The following is a 21,566-nucleotide window of genomic DNA, read 5'->3' on the forward strand; positions in this document are numbered from 1 at the left end:
AAGTACTTCAAGGAAAGAGGTTCAATTCTTGTAAAGAAGGCTTCAGGGCGTCCAAGAAAGTCCAGCAAGCGCCAGGATCGTCTCCTAAAGAGGATTCAGCTGCGGGATCGGAGTGCCACCAGTGCAGAGCTTGCTCAGGAATGGCAGCAGGCAGGTGTGAGCGCATCTGCACGCAGAGTGAGGCGAAGACTTTTGGAAGATGGCCTGGTGTCAAGAAGGGCAGCAAAGAAGCCACTTCTCTCCAAAAAAAACAGGGACAGATTGATCTTCTGCAGAAAGTATAGTGAATGGACTGCTGAGGACTGGGGCAAAGTCGTATTCGCCGATGAAGCCCCTTTCCGATTGTTTGGGGCGTCTGGAAAAAGGCTTGTCCGGAGAAGAAAAGGTGAGCGCTACCAGCAGTCCTGTGTCATGCCAACAATAAAGCATCCTGACACCATTCATGTGTGGGGTTGCTTCTCATCCAAGGGAGTGGGCTCACTCACAATTCTGCCCAAAAACACAGCCATGAATAAAGAATGGTACCAAAACACCCTCCAACAGCAACTTCTTCCAACAACCCAACAACAGTTTGGTGAAGAACAATGCATTTTCCAGCACGATGGAGCACCGTGGCATAAGGCAAAAGTGATAACTAAGTGGCTCGGGGACCAGAATGTTGAAATTTTGGGTCCATGGCCTGGAAACTCCCCAGATCTTAATCCCATTGAGAACTTGTGGTCAATCCTCAAGAGGCGGGTGGACAAAAAAAACCACACTAATTCTGACAAACTCCAAGAAGTTATTATGAAAGAATGGGTTGCTATCAGTCAGGATTTGGCCCAGAAGTTGATTGAGAGCATGCCCAGTCGAATTTCAGAGGTCCTGAAAAAGAAGGGCCAACACTGCAAATAATGACTCTTTGCATAAATGTCATGTAATTGTCGATAAAACTCTTTGAAACATATGAAGTGCTTGTAATTATATTTCAGTACATCACAGAAACAGTACGTCTACAATAACACTGTATGACAGATGGATTGTTTTTATTTCGTTTTTCCTTTTTTTATTTAAAATATTCACAAACTTGCATACCATGTCATGAACAATCTGATATTCCGATTCATAAATATGTGTAAATGAGTGTGTTTGGTCGTTTAAAAACCTTTTTAAATGATCTTGATCGAGATCTGTAATGTGAGATGGGCGCCGCCATGTTTGTTCGCGCTGCAGTTCAGAGAATCCTGTCAGGCAGATTTACAGCACGTGAATTCATCAGTTTCACCCGAAATACAACTAATAAGTGGCCGATGAACTGGGTGAGGAATAGAGTGAACTTTATAGTTACTTACACTATGTGTATCTGATATGAATAAAAAAATCAACAAATTAAATTTGAATTGATTATTATTGTTGCTTCCATAGACATATGCCTGTATTTTTCAAACTCTAAATGTATCCCAGACAGCAAGCAGTTTCGGCCCAGATCCGGCCAACATCTGGCTTGCATGGATTTCACGCGGGCCAGATGTGGGCCGGATCTGGGCCAACACTATGTTGCTGTCTGGGATTGTTTTACTTGTATTTATGTGTATTTAAATGTCTAAAAACTAAAATATGCATTATGTGGTTAATAATACTGCATAGTTATGATAATATGACAAGAGCAGTGCACGTCTCTCTCTGGCTCAGAGCCAGCCAATGCGCAAAAACGCAGTTTGAATTTGGCAGTTATGCGACCGAACATTCTAAATCCCATATGTGGGACCATACGCCCAGGGGCACGGAAATAAGAATCCCATATGTGGGACCGTACCGCTCAAAAGGTTAAAGTCTATGTCTGTGCCCTGAATTGGTAGTGTGACAATCTAAGCTCCACTTTTGTCATCAATGTGAGTTAACTCACCCAGCAAATGTGTTACACTGCTGCCCTCTTGTGGTTTGCTGACATCATGGACTTCTCGGGTTCTACAAACTGCAGTGAAATGACCCTTTTTCCTGCATTTGCGACACTCAGCACTTTTGCTGGCCAAATTTCACCTTTTCCATGATGTCTGCCACATCTTTTACATCTCCAGTCAGAAACATGCTCAGTCTGGTTCCGTTTCGAGCCACGGTGCTGTCTACCTCTTTCACTTTGGTACCCAGTACCTGCCACCTAGCTGATTTGAGCACTGACGCTGGCAGCCTGTTCATTAATGTGTGAACGGACTTGTTCAGACTGCCTCACGAGCTCTACAGCATTTCTTGGCATCAGTTCGGGTATTAATTGGAGCTTTTCTGACAGCTTTCTGTCCTGAATCCCAATTACGAGCCTGTCGCGAATATTTTCTTCTTTAGCAGCACTAAGGTCATGTATGTTTTATTGCTCGTGGAGGCTACGAATATACTCTTCGGCCATTTCACCTGGCTTTTGAGCCCTCGTGTGATATCGTGCACGCTCGTGAATAACACTAACTTTCGGTACAAAGTAGAAATCGAGTTTTCTGATCACAGTATCATAGTCCTCTCGTTCTTTCTCCCCGAACGTAAATGTCTGATACACTTGTTCAGCTTCTTTTCACAGTGAATAAAGCAGTGTACAGACCTGAACTTCAGCCTCTTCTTTGACAAGTTTAGTGGCTATCCTGTAGCGGCGAAATCTCTGACACTATTCTGGCCATCGTTCGGGGTGACCGAAATCAAAACTGTCCGGGGGCTGAAACTTTGCCATGGTGTTGACAGCGCTTCACTTCTGACGCCATGTGATGTTTCAATAAAGCAACTTTGTTTCCTCAAAGTCTGAGCTTTATTAACATTGAACTTTTGACTATACATGCAAGCACAATGTGACTACTCTTAGAAACTGGCAGACTAGAGTTCTTCTTTTAATGTCTGCAACTTAACTCTTAGAAAACACTAGGTCGCCACCTAATGGATTAAAGACACATTACCTAAAACAACATTAAACTGTTTTATATCACACCATGCACTTAACGCCTCATCTGCGGTCATTCTTCAATAAGGTTTATTAGTTAACATTAGTTAATTACATTAGTTAACATATATGAATAACATAAATAATAATGAACAATATTTCCACAGCATTTATTAATCTTAGTTCATGTTAATTTCAGCATTTCCTTATGCATTATTAAAATCACAAGTTGTGTTTGTAAAAATTAATGCACTATGAACTAACGTGAACAATGAACGACTCTATTTTTATTAACATTAACGAAGATTAATAAATTGTGTAATAAATGTATTGTTCACTGTTAGTTAATACATTAATGTTAACAAATGACATCTTATTGTAAAGTCACTGTTCCTGTTCCCACTGCACAAGATGGCCGCCAGCCCAGAGCCACTGCACAAGATGGCCACCAGCCCAGCACCACAGCACAAGATGGCCGCCAGCCCAGCACCACAGCACAAGATGGCCGAATCTACACCTGTGTCGCCAGACAAGATGGCCGACTCAATGCCTGAGTCTCCAGACAAGGTGCCACCGACTCGCCATCATAGAGGGCGGAGGAGGAGGAGACAGGCGTCTACCGTTCCTCAAAGCCTGGAGGACGTTCCCGAGCGGGCCGCTGCCGTCCAGGAGGACGTTCCCGAGCGGGCCTCTGCCGTCCAGGAGGACGTTCCCGAGCGGGCCGCTGCCGCCCAGGAGGACGTTCCCGAGCAGGGCGCTGCCGTCCAGGAGGACGTTCCCGAGCAGGCCGCTGCCGTCCAGGAGGACGTTCCCGAGCAGGCCGCTGTTCCGGAGGCCGAGGCGGTGCCCGATGCTGTTCCGGAGGCCGAGGCGGTGCCCGATGCTGTTCCGGAGGCCGAAGCGGTGCCCGATGCCGAGGCGGTGCCCGAGGCTGTTCCGGAGGCCGAGGCGGTGCCCGAGGCTGTTCCGGAGGCCGAGGCGGTGCCCGATGCTGTTCCGGAGGCCGAGGCGGTGCCCGATGCTGTTCCGGAGGCCGAGGCGGTGCCCGATGCTGTTCCGGAGGCCGAGGCGGTGCCCGATGCTGTTCCGGAGGCTGATGCGGAGGCCGAGGCAGTGCCCGATGCCGTTCCGGGGGCCGAGGCGGTGCCCGATGCGGTGCCCGAGCCCGAGGCCGTTCCCGATGCGGTTCCCGATGCCGTGACCGAGGCGGTGCCCGATGCGGAGGCTGAGGCGGTGCCCGAGGCCGTTCCCGAGGCGGTTCCCGAGCCCGAGACCATTCCCGAGGCGGTTCCCGAGGCCGTTCCAGAGGCGGTGCCCGATGCCGTTCCCGAGGCGGTGCCCGATGCCGTTCCCGAGGCGGTGCCCGATGCCGTTCCCGAGGCGGTGCCCGATGCCGTTCCCGAGGCCGTTCCCGAGGCGGTGCCCGATGCCGCTCCCGATGCCGTGACCGAGGCGGTGCCCGAGGCCGTTCCAGAGGTGTTGCCCGATGCCGCTCCCGATGCCGTGACCGAGGCGGTGCCCGAGGCCGTTCCAGAGGCGGTGGCCGAAGCCGAGGCGCCTCACGTCTCCACAGGCCGTCCAGAGCACCTTCACGTCTCCGCAGGCCGTCCAGAGCGCCTTCACGTCTCTGCAGGCCGTCCAGAGCGCCTTCACGTCTCTGCAGGCCGTCCAGAGCGCCTTCACGTCTCTGCAGGCCTTCCAGAACACCTTCACGTCTCCGCAGGGCCTCCGGAATGGCAAGTTACGCTCTGGTTGCTCAAATGGCGGGTTCCTCCCTGGCCGTCAGCACAACCGGAACTGACGGATCCTCCGTGGCCACCTGAACTGCCTGGTCCCTCGTGGTCCCCTGAACTTTCGGGGCCACCCTGGCCTCCTGAACTGACTGATGCACCTTGGCTGCCTGTGGAGCCATCGCAGCCTGTCCCTGTTCCCCTACACGGGCCTGGCCCTCCATCCCTCCCCCTGTTCTACCTCCACCAGTCCACCTCCCTCCTGGTCTTATTGTTTTTGGATTTTTGTTTTGGTTTCTGAGGAGCATCTGGAAGCTGCTCCTTAGAGGGGGGGTAATGTCACAGTGTCTGGGTTGTGTATTCCTGGGTGTCCGCTAGAGGTCTCACTTCCCCATATCATCACCCCACCTTAGGAACTACATTTCCCACAAGCCTTGTCTGTATTCATCACGGTTCATTGTATTCAGCTGTCCCCACTTACATTGTTTGCACCTGTCTATAAATACCTGGTTTGTTTCTGTCTTTGTTACGGAGTCCTTGTTTAATGTCACCCTGCTTTTTCTGGTTCCCTTGTGGATGTTTGTGTTTTGTGTTTTGGACTGCTTATCTGGAGTTTGACCTTTGCCTGACTGGATTTATGATTCTGGATTACCCTAATAAAACACTGCATTTGGATCTACCTGTTTGTGTGCGTGTCGTGACAGAGCTGCACCTTGCATGCTTATAACAAAAAGTGTATTTTTCTCTATAACCACAGAGCTACAATGTGTTAAGCCAGTGTTCTGACAGTCAGAAATCAGAAGCCGCTAATGGTATTCCCCATGGTTCATCCATTGGTGCTTCCGTATGATCTGTCCTGAACGCAGATTTGCGGAAATACCACTACACATTAATCTACATGAAAAATTATTTCAGAAGAGATCAGAATAAATCAAATATAATAATTTATTATTTGTCAGGTAAATATGTATTATGCCAATTACATAGTCAATTCAAAGATAAATCAAAGACATAACATTCTCAAAGATGAATCTAAGAGTAAGATGCATAAGTGCGTCCATGAAGTAAAAATCAGGCGCTATATAGTCAATCCAAAAAGTGGACATTGTAAGGTTGAAAATTATCAAAGACTTTTGCTATCCTGTTCCAAACCTATCTTAAGTAACAAAAGGGTCATTTGGCATTCCTGAAGACACAGAAGTGCTGATATCGATCAAGGCCTGTAGAGATTCCTCTCTGTGAGATTCCACACACTCACTAACAAATAAAGAGCAATATAAAAACTACATTTTAAACTAATTTTCAGTGCAAGTTATTGAAATGTATTTTGTTAAAATTTATCTTGAAGAAATCGTGATGTTCTTTGACCTGTTTAAACACACCTGAAGGTGATCATAAACTCCACCCTCTTACAGCACTTAACAGGAAGAGACTGACTTGTTATTTCTGACATCGACTTGCTTCTCTCTTCACAAAAAGCGAAATAAAATTGTTATTCAAGGAAGAACAAAGAGAAACACTTTCAAGAAGAATTTAAGAAAAGTTTGTTTCTGAAAAGACAGCAGATCTTTGTAATTCTTTGGTTAGTTTTTGAAACCATTCACAAAGTGAAAGTGAAGTTTAATTTCCTGGAGGTCAAACAGTTAAAATGGCTTCACTATCTGAAGATGATTTTTCTTGCCCTGTGTGCTGTGAAATCTTCAAGGATCCTGTTGTTTTATCATGTAGTCACAGTGTCTGTAAAGAGTGTCTTCAACAGTTCTGGAGAACCAAGGAAACTCAGGAGTGTCCCGTCTGCAGGAGAAGATCCTCAAAACGTCGCCCTCCATGTAATCTTGCGTTAAAAAACCTGTGTGAGTCATTCCTGAAGGAGAGAAATGAGAGCCGTTCATCAGGATCTGAGGAGATCTGCAGTTTACACAGTGAGAAACTCAAACTCTTCTGTCTGGAGGACAAACAGCTAGTCTGTGTAGAGTGCAGAAATTCAAAACAACATGACAATCACACATTCTCACCCATCAGTGAAGCTGTTTCATCATACAAGGTAAGAGAAATGTATCTTGTTTTATATGTAAAGAACAATATGCTGGGGTGTGTTAAAACCCATTTGTGGTCAAAGATCGGTGATGGCCCTAGATTATTGTTGTTTCACTTTAACAGCACGTTAAACATCACACTCTCTTACTTGATCTGGAGAAACTGTGCATCAGTTGAAAGTTTAAAGATTCTAGCTTCGATATTTGACCACTGTTTTGATAAAACATTGTTGCAGTGACAGTAATTTAGTCATTTATGTCAGGAGTGCAAAATAATAAATATGTATGAGTCATTTTTAGAATAGAAATTCACCACGCATTCATATTCAGTCACGTCAGCAGCGGTTTATTTGTGTTCACATAGATTCACTGAACAGTGTCAATAAGGGATTTTATTTCAGTTCAGCAAGTTTATGGAGATATATGGATATATTTGATATATGGATATGTTTACTTCATATTTCTTTAGACAGAATCAAAATTTCTATTCATTTTCCACTGATTTACACGATCTGATGATAATTATCCGCTCCCAGTGCTGTCTCTGTGTTTACTCTTCCGTGTTCGCGCTGCCACTGACAAAGACCTGATTCGTCCATGTTTTATCATAACTGTGCATCATATCCCGCCCCGTCCTATCCTGTGATGCACTTCCTGTACACTTCCGTGTTGATATATGACCACAACAACACTGAGAAACCTCTGTACCCATGAAATATCCAAATAATAAACACATGGTTACGTTAGTAAATGGTTTGTATGTGATTTTCCTGAGATTTGGGGCAGTTTTATAACAATATTGAAAATGTACATCTGAAATGCTAACTTGCGCAGCGATATAAAAGGCTATAAATAGCATATTTTTACAACAGTAAATGACCAAATTCCACACGTGATCGCAAAAGGAGGTTATTACAAACACTCGATCAGGGTTTAAAGTGAGTTTTGAGTAAAAGTGTACTAATAATTTAATTGATTGTCTTATGTAGCTTGAATCTAACGTTAGCTGCAGCTACATAGCAGGTGCAGTTCTTCTTCATAATGCATTTTGTCATAATAATTCACGTAAGGTTATAAGAAAATGTTCTGTTGTATTTTTATAGAAAGGCTTTTGAAAATAGTTTGGTAAATGTATATTGGGATTGAAGCGATGTGGCCTGGTAAACCTTGTAATGCCAGAATAAAGGCTAATAATGGCTGAATAAAACAAAAGAATAATGACAAAAGAATAATGAGAATAATGTTTCATTCCTGGCGGAGGTGTGAAAGGCTCATCGAGTGACAACAATAGAATCATGAATGGGGCAGTCTGCTGATCCAGACAGATAATAGCACAAAGGAGAGCTTACAGGGGCCGTAAATCAATTTTATTAGCCTTTTATTAGTCTTCTCTAAAAACACACATGACATGGTCTTAGAAAATGTTTCATAAAAATCAGTTTGTGAGATTATGTTCTGAAATATCAAAATTAAGCATTAGTAGACTCATGGCTTTAGCTACATTATGTTTCTAAAATCATATCCTACATCAACATTTTTTATATACAGTGGGTACGGAAAGTATTCAGACCCCCTTAAATTTTTCACTTTTTGTTATATTGCAGCATTTGCTAAAATCATTTGTTCATTTTTTTTCCCTCATTAATGTACACACAGCACCCCATATTGACAGAAAAACACAGAATTGTTGACATTTTTGTAGATTTATTAAAAAGAAAAACTGAAATATCACATGGTCCTAAGTATTCAGACCCTTTGCTCAGTATTTAGTAGAAGCACCCTTTTGATCTAATACAGCCATGAGTGTTTTTGGGAAAGATGCAACAAGTTTTTCACACCTGGATTTGGGGATCCTCTGCCATTCCTCCTTGCAGATCCTCTCCAGTTCTGTCAGGTTGGATGGTAAACGTTGGTGGACAGCCATTTTCAGTTCTCTCCAGAGATGCTCAATTGGGTTTAAGTCAGGGCTCTGGCTGGGCCATTCAAGAACAGTCACGGAGTTGTTGTGAAGCCACTCCTTCTTTATTTTAGCTGTGTGCTTAGGGTCATTGTCTTGTTGGAAGGTGAACCTTTGGCCCAGTCTGAGGTCCTGAGCACTCTGGAGAAGGTTTTCATTCAGGATATCCCTGTACTTGGCGGCATTCATCTTTCCCTCGATTGCAACCAGTCGTCCTGTCCCTGCAGCTGAAAAACACCCCCACAGCATGATGCTGCCACCACCATGCTTCACTGTTGGGACTGTATTGGACGGGTGATTAGCAGTGCCTGGTTTTCTCCACATACCGCTTAGAATTAAGGCCAAAAAGTTCTATCTTGGTCTCATCAGACCAGAGAATCTTATTTCTCACCATCTTGGAGTCCTTCAGGCGTTTTTTTCATGTGTCTTGCACTGAGGAGAGGCTTCTGTCGGGCCACTCTGCCATAAAGCCGCGACTGGTGGAGGGCTGCAGTGATGGTTGACTTTCTAAAACTTTCTCCGATCTCCCGACTGCATCTCTGGAGCTCAGCCACAGTGATCTTTGGGTTCTTCTTTACCTCTCTCACCAAGGCTCTTCTCCCCCGATAGCTCAGTTTGGCCGGACGGCCAGCTCTAGGAAGGGTTCTGGTCATCCCAAACGTCTTCCATTTAAGGATTAGGGAGGCCACTGTGCTCTTAGGAACCTTAAGTGCAGCAGAATTCTTTTTGTAACCTTGGCCAGATCTGTGCCTTGCCACAATTCTGTCTCTGAGCTCTTCAGGCAGTTCCTTTGACCTCATGATTCTCATTTGCTCTGACATGCACTGTGAGCTGTAAGGTCTTATATAGACAGGTGTGTGGCTTTCCTAATCAAGTCCAATCAGTATAATCAAACACAGCTGGACTCAAATGAAGGTGTAGAACCATCTCAAGGATGATCAGAAGAGAATGGACAGCACCTGAGTTAAATATATGAGTGTCACAGCAAAGGGTCTGAATACTTAGGACCATGTGATATTTCAGTTTTTCTTTTTTAATAAATCTGCAAAAATGTCAACAATTCTGTTTTTCTGTCAATATGGGGTGCTGTGTGTACATTGAGGAAAAAAATTAACTTAAATGATTTTAGCAAATGGCTGCAATATAACAAAGAGTGAAAATTGTAAGGGGGTTTGAATACTTTCCGTACCCACTGTACATTTAAAAAATATGTTTATAATATTTTTATTTTTGTTTTCATGTTTGAGTTTATATGTCTCTATTATCATAACAGTCTGAGTAATTCTGATTCCTGAACAGTAAACTTTGAAGTGTCAGCTTTGTGAACATATGTTGATTATGTATCTAGTCAGAAAGACTCATGAGCAGCAACCTTTTAATTTTGGGTATGTCATTTGTGTCTTCATGCTGAAAATGGGGGTGACCGGTAAGGGGTTAATGCAGGGCTTACATGGGCTGAAGCTCAGGGCCAGGAAAATTACATTATTCAAATAATTATGTGTATATAAGAGTTTACAGCAGTGAACAAACTCACACACCTGTAAATTTTCCTGACTTGCAACTGTAACCCCTTCTGGTTCTCGTGTTCGCTTCTACTGAAAATACTACACACAGGCTGTTTGTTGAGTTCATCCATGTATCGTATTACTAGAAAGACTATGAGAAAACTCCAGAAAGACATGAATCATTGCTCATCCGGTCACAAAACTGTCATTCACCTCAACAGCTTGACTTGAACTGACGACTTTAATCAATAAGTGACTTTTACATGATTATGAACTCAGTCTCTCTCTTTTTTTTTTTTTTTGTTATGCTTTTGAGAACATGAACATAAAATTATACAAACAATAATACACCGTACCTGAAGATAAATGAGAAAACACCAGACAGACATAAATCATTGCTTATCCGGTCACAAAACTGTTCAAAAATCAAAGCAAATACACAGAAATAAACGAAATACAGAAGATTCCATATACATGTGGTGTGCTTGACCACATATAAAACACACAAAACCCAATTACTCATCAGTTGTAATCTTCATATTACTCCAATATGAAATAAAGGAGTTCTAAACACATTTCTAGATGGATATATTTGACTTAAGACAAAATTTTTGACCGATAATGCAAGAGAGCTGCCCTGTGCTGCCACTGAACTCGAGTTTAGTAACGTACAAAACTGTGAACATAACCTGCCTGTCATCTTAAAGCTATAGATCAGAGATGTCAAATTAAATTCCTGGAGGTCCGGAGCCCTGTGGAGTTTAAATTCAACCCTATTTAAACACACCTGTCCAACTAATTAAGTCATTCAGGCTTATTTTTAAACTACGTGTGTGTTGGAGCAGGGTTGGAACAAAAATCTGCAGGGATCCGATCCCTCCAGAAATTGAGTTTGGCATCCCTGCTTTAGATCCAGTCACAGTGTTCCATTGGTGTTGCTATATTTGATTTTGTACTTAAGGTTGTTTTGAATCTTAAAAATAAACTAAAAAACTAAACTTCATAAGGCTATGAATTAATTAAATAAAACTTGAGTACATATCTCCAAGGAAACAAGGTGCTGTTGCGCCTTCTATACGGACATGCTTTCAGAGCAGTTTATTTTATTTGTTCATCTACTGCTAACTGGTGTATCGACAAGATACATTTTGGCATAAATAATTGACAGGATAATAATTGACATTTTGACAATTGACAAAACATATGGGTAGAGGTGCCTACCATAATGCTGTAGCACAGGTGCCTCTGTCATAAACACATATCACATTCTCTGCCATATGTCTCAAATTCATATGACATACTGTGTTGTGAAAAAGTATTTGCCACCATCCTGATTTCTTTTTCTCTTCTTTTTTATTTGTATATCTCAAATATTTTTAGTTTTTGCTTTCACATTTCAAACTTAATTGTGCCTATTTGAACCATTCACAGGTGGATTTACTGCTTTGAATTAATGTTATAGTCCTGCTGCATAATCCAGGGGCACTTGAGTTTCAGTTTACAAACAGAAGACCAGATATTCTCCTTTAGGATTTCCTGGAGAGAGCATTCAAAATTACTTTGATGTTGTTGCTCTTTTTTTTGGCACTTCCACAAAGAGCAGAGGTTTTTTTTCTTTTTTTTTTTTTTCTTTTTCATTTGGAGATTCTCACTGTGGTCCTAGAGCCTTTGAAATAGATTAGTAACCCAGTCACCTTTCTTATCATCATTCCAGAGTTTCTTGCACTTTTGTGCTCAAGTTCTATTTAATTAATTCATAGTCTTATGAAGTTACTGTACAAGACCTTTTTAAAAAAATCATCTCGCTGTTGAAGTACTATTTAAGTGTTGATTTAATTGAAAAGGTCTGTAAGTAATCAGGACTGGTTGTGTCAATTCCAGCTGAACACTATTATCAATGCACTTTCATAGATTTGGGGAATTAGCCACTATGAAGGCAACTATATTTTCATGCAGCCCCAGTTGGTATTGGGTAAGGGTTTTTTTTTTTTTTTTTGGCTTCGATCAATAGCATTGGCATTAAAAAAATAATTACTCTTGGCTCAGCTTTCCTTTATTTCATGTTAGGTTTAATTTCTGAATAAAAATTTGACATTAATATGAAATGCACAAAAACAGAAGTCATGATGATGGGGCAAATACTTTTTCACAGGACTGCATAATCATCTCACTCTATTCCCTTATTTTCTTTCCTATTTGTTCTGTTTTTTTTTTTTGTTTTTTTTTTAGGAGGAGCTCAATATAACACTGAAGTCCTTAAAAGAGAAACTTAAACACAATGAAGACATTAATGAAGAGTTTGAGGAAATGGTTCAACACATCAAGGTGAGGAAACCGAATCAAGAGTCATTTTCGTTTCAGGTTTCTATATACTTATGTATGTACAGTATATATTATACAGTTGATGATGGATTCCAGTTTATTATATTTTTAACTGACCACCAGCAATCTGCTTCTGTATCTATAATATGTTGGGTAACTTCATCCATTACCCACATCGACCCTTAAACACTTTCAACTTCAAGTTCAGCTTTTGTATATAAATAAAGAAAGAATACATCATTTTGAGGTGTTGAAACAAACTGATTTTAATGTGTAATATACATTAGTTTTATATGTAATGAAATCTCACTTAGAGTTCTGTTTATTTTAACATGGAAAAATGAATGTGGTCATGGTTATGTTTAACTGTAGCCCATATATGTAAATTAGGATTTCTTTAATGCTTACACTATAAAGATTATAACAAACAAGTTGATTTTGCCACAGTGCGGTTTTCGTCCCGATCATGAAACACTGGACCAGCTTTATACACTCACCGGGGTGCTGGAGGGTTCATGGGAGTTTGCCCAACCAATCCACATGTGTTTAGTGGATTTGGAAAAGGCATTCGACCGTGTCCCTCGCGGCATCCTGTGGGGGGTGCTCTGGGAGTATGGGGTCCGGGGCCCTCTGTTAAGGGCTGTCCGGTCCCTGTATGACCAGAGCAGAAGCTGGGTTCACATTGCCAGCAGTATGTCAGACTTGTTCCCAGTACATGTTGGACTCTGGCAGGGATGCCCTTTATCACCGGTCCTGTTCATTATTTTTATGAATAGGATTTCTAGGCACAGCCAAGGGCCGGAGGGTGTCTGGTTTGGGGACCACATGATTTCGTCTCTGCTTTTTGTAGATGATGTTGTCATGTTGGCTTCATCAGGCCAGGACCTTCAGCGTGTGTTGGAACGGTTTGCAGCTGAGTGTGAAGTGGTTGGGATGAGAATCAGCACCTCCAAGTCCGAGGCCATGGTTCTCAGCCGGAAAAGGGTGGCTTGTCCTCTTCAAGTTGGTGGAGAGCTCCTGCCTCAAGTGGAGGAGTTTAAGTATCTTGGGGTCTTGGTCACGAGTGAGGGAAAGATGGAGCGGGAGATTGACAGGTGGATAGGTGCAGCTTCTGCAGTGATGCGGACGATGTACCTGTCTGTCGTGGTAAAGAAGGAGCTGAGCTGCAAGGCAAAGCTCTTGATTTACCGGTCGATCTACGTTCCTACTTTCACCTTTGGTCATGAGCTGTGGGTCATGACTGAAAGGATAAGATCCTGGATACAGGTGGCCGAAATGAGCTTTCTCCGTAGGGTGGCTGGGCACTCCCTTAGAGATAGGGTGAGGAGCTCGGCCACTCTGGAAGAGCTCTCGATGTGCTCCTCCACATCGAGAGGAGCCAGCTGAGGTGGCTGGGGCATCTGTTCCAGATGCCTCCTTGATGCCTTCCTGGGGAGGTGTTCCAGGCATGTCCCACTGGGAGGAGGCCCCGGGGAAGTCCAAGGACATGCTGGAGGGACTATGTCTCTCGGCTGGCCTGGGAACGCCTCGGTATCCCTCCGGAAGAGCTGGAGGAAGAGTCTAGGGAGAGGGAAGTCTGGGCATCTCTGCTTAGACTGCTGCCCCCACAACCCGGCGGAAGAAAATGGATGGATGGATGGATGGATGGATGGATGGATGGATGAATGGATGGATGGAAGTTGATTTTGTCCACGATATAATAAATTATGAGATTGTGTTGATGTGTTTCGATTGAGACGATTTAAGTGAATGTGGTTTGATTTCAGTCTCAAGCTAAACACACACAGCATCAGATTAAACAGCAGTTTGAGAAGCTTCATCAGTTTCTTAGAGATGAAGAAGAAGCTACAATCACTGCACTGAGGGAGGAAGAGGATCAGAAGAAGCAGATGATGAAGGAGAAGCTGGAGGAGATCAATAGACACATCTCAGCTCTTTCACACTCAATCAAAGACATGGAGCAGATGATGAAAACCAGTGACGTCTGCTTTCTGAAGGTCTGATTTCAGATGATTGATTGACTGACTGATTGATTGATTGATTGATTGATTGATTGATTGATTGATGATCAATGGTGTGTTTTTTCTGCAGGAGTTTCCAGTCTCAATAGAAAGGTGAGTGATCTGCTGGTGTCTCTGGTCTCTCTACTTCTGATCCAAAGCCACTGCAGTTCTGATCCTGAATGTTATTCCAGAGTCCAGATCTCATCACAGACGGATCCACAGATGTCTTCTGGAGCTTTGATTCATGTGCCAGGATACTTAGGAAACCTGCCCTTCAGAGTCTGGAAGAAGATGCAGGACATCGTCCAGAACAGTGAGTCTGAATGCAGAAGATCTGAGCTTACACACACATACACACACACACACACACACACACACACACAAGGAAATCATGCATGGGTGGACATGTATTTCATTACTGAAAGTTACTATATTATTTCAGTTGTAGAAAGTGAATAACTTGCTAGTTGTGGCATATAGTGAATATTATCAACTTTCCAGAACATTGTCATCAGTTTAAAATTGAAAAGATACTTGAGACTCCATTTGTGATTCTACAGACTGAAACAATGAACTTCAAATATAATATTTTAAACTCAAGAAACATCATGTATTTCAAGTTCCTCAAAGTGTTTCCATTATGATGGTGTTAGTAGAGGAACTATTGACAGTCACTCATGTTCATGGAGAAAATTTGAATTGTAATCTCCTCAGAGAGATTACAAATGACAGAGCTGTGGTCAGATTGCCAACATTAAGAATAAAATTCAGCTTTTTTATTTTTCATTTATTCTCCTTTGCCATAGATGGAGGTTTCACAACTCAGGTTGGGGGCGCCAAAGCTAAATGATGGCCTGCCATTGCACAGGGCTTCCCAACTGTGAGTTGGAGGCATCCATCGTGACTACTCTTATTCTGGAGACCTACCTCAGATCTAGTTGGAACCAGTACAGTTTTTCCAAGGGGCCAAGGCCCTGACACAGCCATGGGTCATCATGGGATCGAGGCATCACAGACACCAAGGGGTGGGATGCAGATTTTCAACCAATACTTAAGGGGCCGTATAATTAGTAGGCCCAGTGGCACTACTGAGAAGGCATCTGACATTATGCATAGCAGCTTCTGGAATGTTTTGAGGGGAAGTAAGACCCTGAAATTGAATGATGCTGCAATCTGCTGAATTTTCAGAGAGTGTTCCAGCAAAAACCAAGCCCACATCTTGGCTGAATTAAAAAACTGCAACAAGGAAGGATATTCTTTGGCTGGAAGACAGCAAACACTTGACCAGGTTGATCCTGAACCCCAGGCATTCCAAATGGCTGAGGAGCAGGGACCTGTGTGCACAGTTCATGCATTGACTGGCCCAAAACCAGTGTTTTAAGTGTGCTGGACCAGTACGCAGAACCGGCACTGCTATATTTTAGTTTTTAGCGTACCGGCCCTTTTTCGTGCATACCAGAACTTCTGACATGTTGCCGGTGCTCAGAGTCAAAGCATCAGTGTCTGGCTGATTAGAAATGGCACTATATTACATTTGAATTTTGTCATTTAGCAGACACTTTTATCCAAAGTGACTTACAAACTATATAAATCACACTAGCAGTATGGGTCACCACTCATCTTTGTGAGCCACATTAATGAATGCAAGCAAAGTCAATCTACCTCAGGGATTGTCAATGTGTGGCGCATGAGAGCATGACAGGAGAGGTTGAATAATCATTAATTATTGATAACTAATTTGAATCAGAACATTAAAACAAAAATAATACCTATATTAAAAGAAGCAGGTTTTTGTGATCATATTATTTAAAAATGGTAATCTCCTGAAAAATTCAAACTGTAAGTTCAAAATAGTGCTAATGCAGAGAAAACATGTCAGAATTCATCAGAGATTACAAAGAGAATAGTAACTTGTACCCAAATGTCAGTAAACTATTCTTTTCAGCGTGTATTTGGTTTAAAAGCAATAGTGTTTTGTAATGGATGCTGGCTGAAGATGTTTTATATTATGCTGTGGTCAGAGGTTTAGTGATTCTGGATGGATCCATTTAGTAGTACAGTCAGGTCATGGAAGGAGGTTTATTGGCCTTTGGCATCTTTTACAAAATAAGTAAGTAAGTAAGTAAACAAATAAATACATACATACATAAGAAAGGGGGGAGTATTGGCCCTTCTTTTTTCACTTCTAGCACTGGCCAAAACAAGTTGGTCATCAAGATAATTCAGGAATGCACACTCCCTTCCATTTTGGGGGGAGAGAACCATATCCAAGCTAGCTAATCATACTCCGTTTGCCCTGTCAGCAGAGGAGGGGCTAGCTGAAGTGTGGACACAGGCCAAACAGGGAGCATGACTTGATGAGTTAGTCGTGAACTTTAAAGAAAGCATTCCATGAGTGCTGCATGGTGAGACTATGGCTCTAGCAGACTCAATAAGCAGGGCTTCAGCATAGGCACGGCTCAGGAAGGCAACGAAGGGTTCATCTGTGAATGTTTGGAGCAAACGGCACTTTAAACATACTCTTTAAGCAAGAAATTTCCTTAATTAGTGATGCAGGATAGCCACAGAGGGAAGTGCCATTTCTCAGCTGCAGGGCTGTCAGCATTGTTACTCCACTGCTGGGGCTTCCTTCTTTGTCGTCTTCTTCAAAGTCAGTGAGGAAATGATCTTCTCACTTGAAGGAGAAAGATTCTGATGAAATGGCATTCAGTGCTGACTTATTTGGAGACACTTCAATGCATTTTGTTCTTTCTGTGGAAGTGCACAGATTAGATTCAATGAGGCTTCCCCAAGGAGTTTCCCTGAATTGAGTGAAGCATAATGAAAGGAAACCAAGGATCCAAGAATATATTGTAAGAAATGGTGTATGTAATTTAAGAAAAAAGGTATTATTTTGTATTTCCTAAGTTACTAAAGAATTTTAAATCTTTTTTTTTTTAGATTGTTCTTCAGAAAAATTTCTTAAAAAGAATGTTCATAAAAAACATATTGTTACACTATAAAATATTTTATTATTTAACATTTACTGATTAAAAATAGATATTTTTGTTAAACAAGCTGACCCCATGAGTTGAATAGTACAAGACAAATTTATATTCTATAGGAAAATGTATCATTGTATATTTGAGATGTTCTTCAGAAAATAATTGAGAACTTAAGAATATTTCAAGAATTTCACTAATTCATAAATATCTTTGAATTTATTGAAAACCTTTTTCTTAAAAAGGTCATTATATGAACATCAGAATAACAGCATCTGTTGATTGTGTCTCATCAGCTCCTGTGATTCTGGATCCAAACACTGCAAATCCCTGGCTCATCCTGTCTGATGATCTGACCAGTGTGACAAACAGCTGGGATTATCAATCACTTCCTGATAATCCAGAGAGATTTGACTATTATCCCTGTGTTCTGGGTTCAGAGGGCTTTAACTCAGGAACACACTGCTGGGATGTGGAGGTTAAACAGAGTTCAGCCTGGTGTCTTGGAGTAACTACAGCACCAAACCAGAGGAAGACACATGCTTTCTTTAACACTGATGTTTGGAGTGTGTGGTATGATGTGGATGGAGCACCTGAATCATCTATAAATGAATTTCCTGTTAAACAGGATCTTGATCGTGTCAGAGTGAATCTGGACTATGACAGAGGAACAGTGTCGTTCTCTGATCCAGTAACTAACACACATCTACACACATTCACAACCTCCTTCACTCACACACTCTTTCCAGTCTTCTATAGTTCTTCATCTCTGAGGATCTTAGCAATAAATAGTCAGTGATCATTAATCCTGGATCTTCATATTTTCATCTTTAATTATGTTTCAATATTTAATCACATGAGTAAAAACTGTTGATTGGAATATCAGATCAGAAAACAAGTAAATATATTAATCTTTAAAACTGAAAAATTATCAAAACACATGATGAAGGGTTAAAATAAATCATTTTAATCATATCGGACCAATAAGAAACGATGATGTGTCATGAATCTCTGCCAATAACAACCTAGCAACCACCCAAAATCCCCTAACAACCATTCAGGGTACCCTAGCAACTGCATAGCAACCATGAAGAATACTGTCACGATCTGTGTGTTTGTGTTTGAGAGAGATGCAGAAGGGGCTCAAAACCATTCACACTTCAAAACCACTTCAAACTACTTTCAGAGTGTCCAACTTTCTCAAGACAACATCAAAGTCTACAGACTTCTTCATTTAGTCACATACATGTATGTCATATTTTTTTTTCCTAGTATTGAAGCACTTAAAGAGATGATTCAACAAATTTGCAGTGTTTGTTGTAAATTAGTAATTGTTTATTTCAGTGATAGTTTCAGTTAAATGATAATTTGTTCACTGAAGAAAATGGATGTTAAAAAGTTAACCATGATTTTACTACAAATAAAACCTAAATAAATAAATAAATAAACATGATTACTAAAGTTAATTACCATGGTTAATTTTTGTAAAAGTATATAAATATTGAGTATACTTGCAGCTGATTATAAATCTGTTTCTCAGATCAAATGATTGTTTCTTAGGGACCAAAATCTCTAACAAAGTCTGAATCAGTTTCATAATAAATATTATTTATCACTTGTGTAAACAAACAATGTGTTTATTTTTGTTCCTCCAAATAAATATTAAAGTAACTGAATGTAAAAGTCTTGGAGAGGGCAAAGTATGTTAAGTATGTTTGTTTGTTTTGACAGTAAGAGTATCTAGAACCAAAATCTAGAACTAAATATGTGTTCTGTATAAAATTAAAAAGAAAATGCAAGTATACAAATCGAGTCTTGGTATCATTTATAAAAAAATAAATAAACAAATAATAATATAAAAAAAACATATTTAATTAAATAATTAGTTATGTAGGGGAGCCCATGTGAAGCCTTAGTATTGCTCAGACGGAAATGCATTTCTGATTTATCCAAAGCACATTATGGGATAGTGACACAGTCGCCCAAGCACCATCTGACAAACGTCCTGTAGATAGTGTGACGATATGAACTTAAAGAATAACTAGAAAACTCAGTCAAACAATTATGATTACAGTTCTTCTCGATTGCTAACACAACTGATTCATTTGGCCCAATTTTCCAAACCATTCATACAGTTCTCGAAACAAAGACACATATCTCAAAACTTTTAACACATTTCGCCTGTTTGCACACATGTTCCAATTTGCTCAGTGTTTTCTGCAAAACTCTACACAAGGATGACATCATTTTGCACAGGTTTAACCATGTTCTCATTTAAAAAACACAAACACACAATGTAACTACCTCAAGAATCACAAAATGAACTCAAACAGCTCACATTTATCCATGTGTGAACATTCAGTAGCAAAACTGATGACACCATTCAGAATCTTAGAATAATATGAACACGAGCACAGGTTATTATGTGTTTTGGAAAATGAATTCAGGTAGTGGGAGATGAAGAGGAATAGGAGTTGAAAAGAAAAATAAGGGGACAAGGTCAAAGGTTATTTGTTGTTAATGAAATATAAAGCATAATAGTTGACCATGTTCTTCTTTATGGAGTGACCATTGTTGTGAGAAAATGGTGAATTGTTTCATGAATTGTGTTTTAGCAATTGAGACTGAGATTTAATTTTAATTTGTTCTTCATTGTTGTTTTTAAAAGTGTTACTCTTCTACTTAAGATGTATTTAGGAAACGCAGGTGCAAGATATATTCTCATGTAGCTTTGAAACTGATACTTCTGTGCTTCTCTTGTACTGTAGGAATGCTATCGGAAAACTGGTATTACAGTTTTTCTTGATTGCTTAAACACTATAAGCAGGCTTTTGAACTAAAATTTCAAAACCATAACGCCATTTTTCAAAAAGCCCACCCATTTCCCTAAACTATGAACACTATTCCCGTTTTGACACATGAATCAGATTTGTTGAACTGTCGCTGCAAAACTCTACACACAAATCCCTTCATTTCTCATTGCCTACACCATGTGGTCATTTAGAAAGAACTAGCATTCAATATTGTTCACTCAAATCAGCATAGCTTGAGCTCATTTAGCACACAATTACCCAGGTGAAAACACTTAGAGTCAAAACTGAACACACATTGATCATAATCTTCTATAGATAGATAAAAGGGTGTGAATCACTTCATTGAGTTTTGGAACAATGGATTTACGGAGAAATGAAGGAAGAGGTCGAGGACGAGGAGGAGGACGAGGAAGAGGATGAGGATGAGGACGAGGAGGAGGAGGACTTGGTGAAGAACGAGGGAGAGGACAAGTTGAAGGGCAAGGGAGAAGTGGAGGTGGAGAAGGAGGAGGAGAACAAGGAAGGGCAAAGGCAAGGGTATTGTGTACCATCACAGTATAGCAGTTTATGTTGCCATTTGTGCCCTCTTGAACTGTGCTTCAGGGATGTGATTTACTCTACTGTGTTTTGTGTTTTGCAGAGAATCTTTGAAATTAAAGGCCGGCCTGTTCCCCATGAAATTATCTTTGTGGATGAGGCTGGTTTCAACCTGACCAAAAGAAGGAGAAGGGGGAGGAACATAATTGGTCATCGAACTATAGTAAATGTCCCTGGTCAGGGGGGAGGGAATTTCACTATATGCGCAGCCATAAGCCAACAAGGGCTACTCCACCGCCATGCCATTCCAGGACCCTATAAATCTATGCTTCTCCTTGCTTTCCTTGACGGTCTAAGAGAGCATATGTGACATTCCCTCCACACTGACCAGGGACATTTACTATAGTTTGCTGGTTCCCTGAGGTCTATAGTTTACTATAGACCTCAGGGAACCAGCACAGCTTGAGCAGCCTCACTACATTGTTGTTTGGGATAACGTCCGCTTCTATCGTGCTGCTCTTGTCGTGACTGGTTTACCAATAACCCAAGGTTTTCAAATATCTTTCTGCCTGCATACTCTCCCTTTCTAAACCCGATAGAGGAGTTTTTTTTCGGCATGGCAGTGGAAAGTGTATGAACGAGAACCTTATGTCCAAGTTCACCACCTCCGGGACATGGAAGAAGCCTGTCTAGACATAACAGTAGATGCATGGCAGGGATGGATCAGGCATGCACAAGGATTTTACCCCCACTGCCTGGCTAGGGCCAGTATAGCCTGTGATGTGG

General features: G+C 41.3%; 1 protein-coding gene across 1 annotated transcript; it reads left to right on the plus strand.

Annotated features, from left to right (window-relative positions):
* Nucleotides 1-6,039: 6,039 nt before the first annotated feature.
* Nucleotides 6,040-19,923, plus strand: LOC122136421 (E3 ubiquitin-protein ligase TRIM35-like). Its single transcript, XM_042719364.1, has 6 exons — nt 6,040-6,670; nt 12,354-12,449; nt 14,213-14,443; nt 14,538-14,560; nt 14,641-14,762; nt 17,727-19,923. Exons 1-6 carry the CDS (start codon nt 6,275-6,277, stop codon nt 18,227-18,229), a joined length of 1,371 nt encoding a protein of 456 aa, XP_042575298.1. The 5' UTR covers nt 6,040-6,274; the 3' UTR covers nt 18,230-19,923.
* Nucleotides 19,924-21,566: the final 1,643 nt, after the last annotated feature.

This window comes from Cyprinus carpio, chromosome B3, assembly GCF_018340385.1.
Source record: "Cyprinus carpio isolate SPL01 chromosome B3, ASM1834038v1, whole genome shotgun sequence".
NCBI lineage: Eukaryota > Metazoa > Chordata > Actinopteri > Cypriniformes > Cyprinidae > Cyprinus > Cyprinus carpio.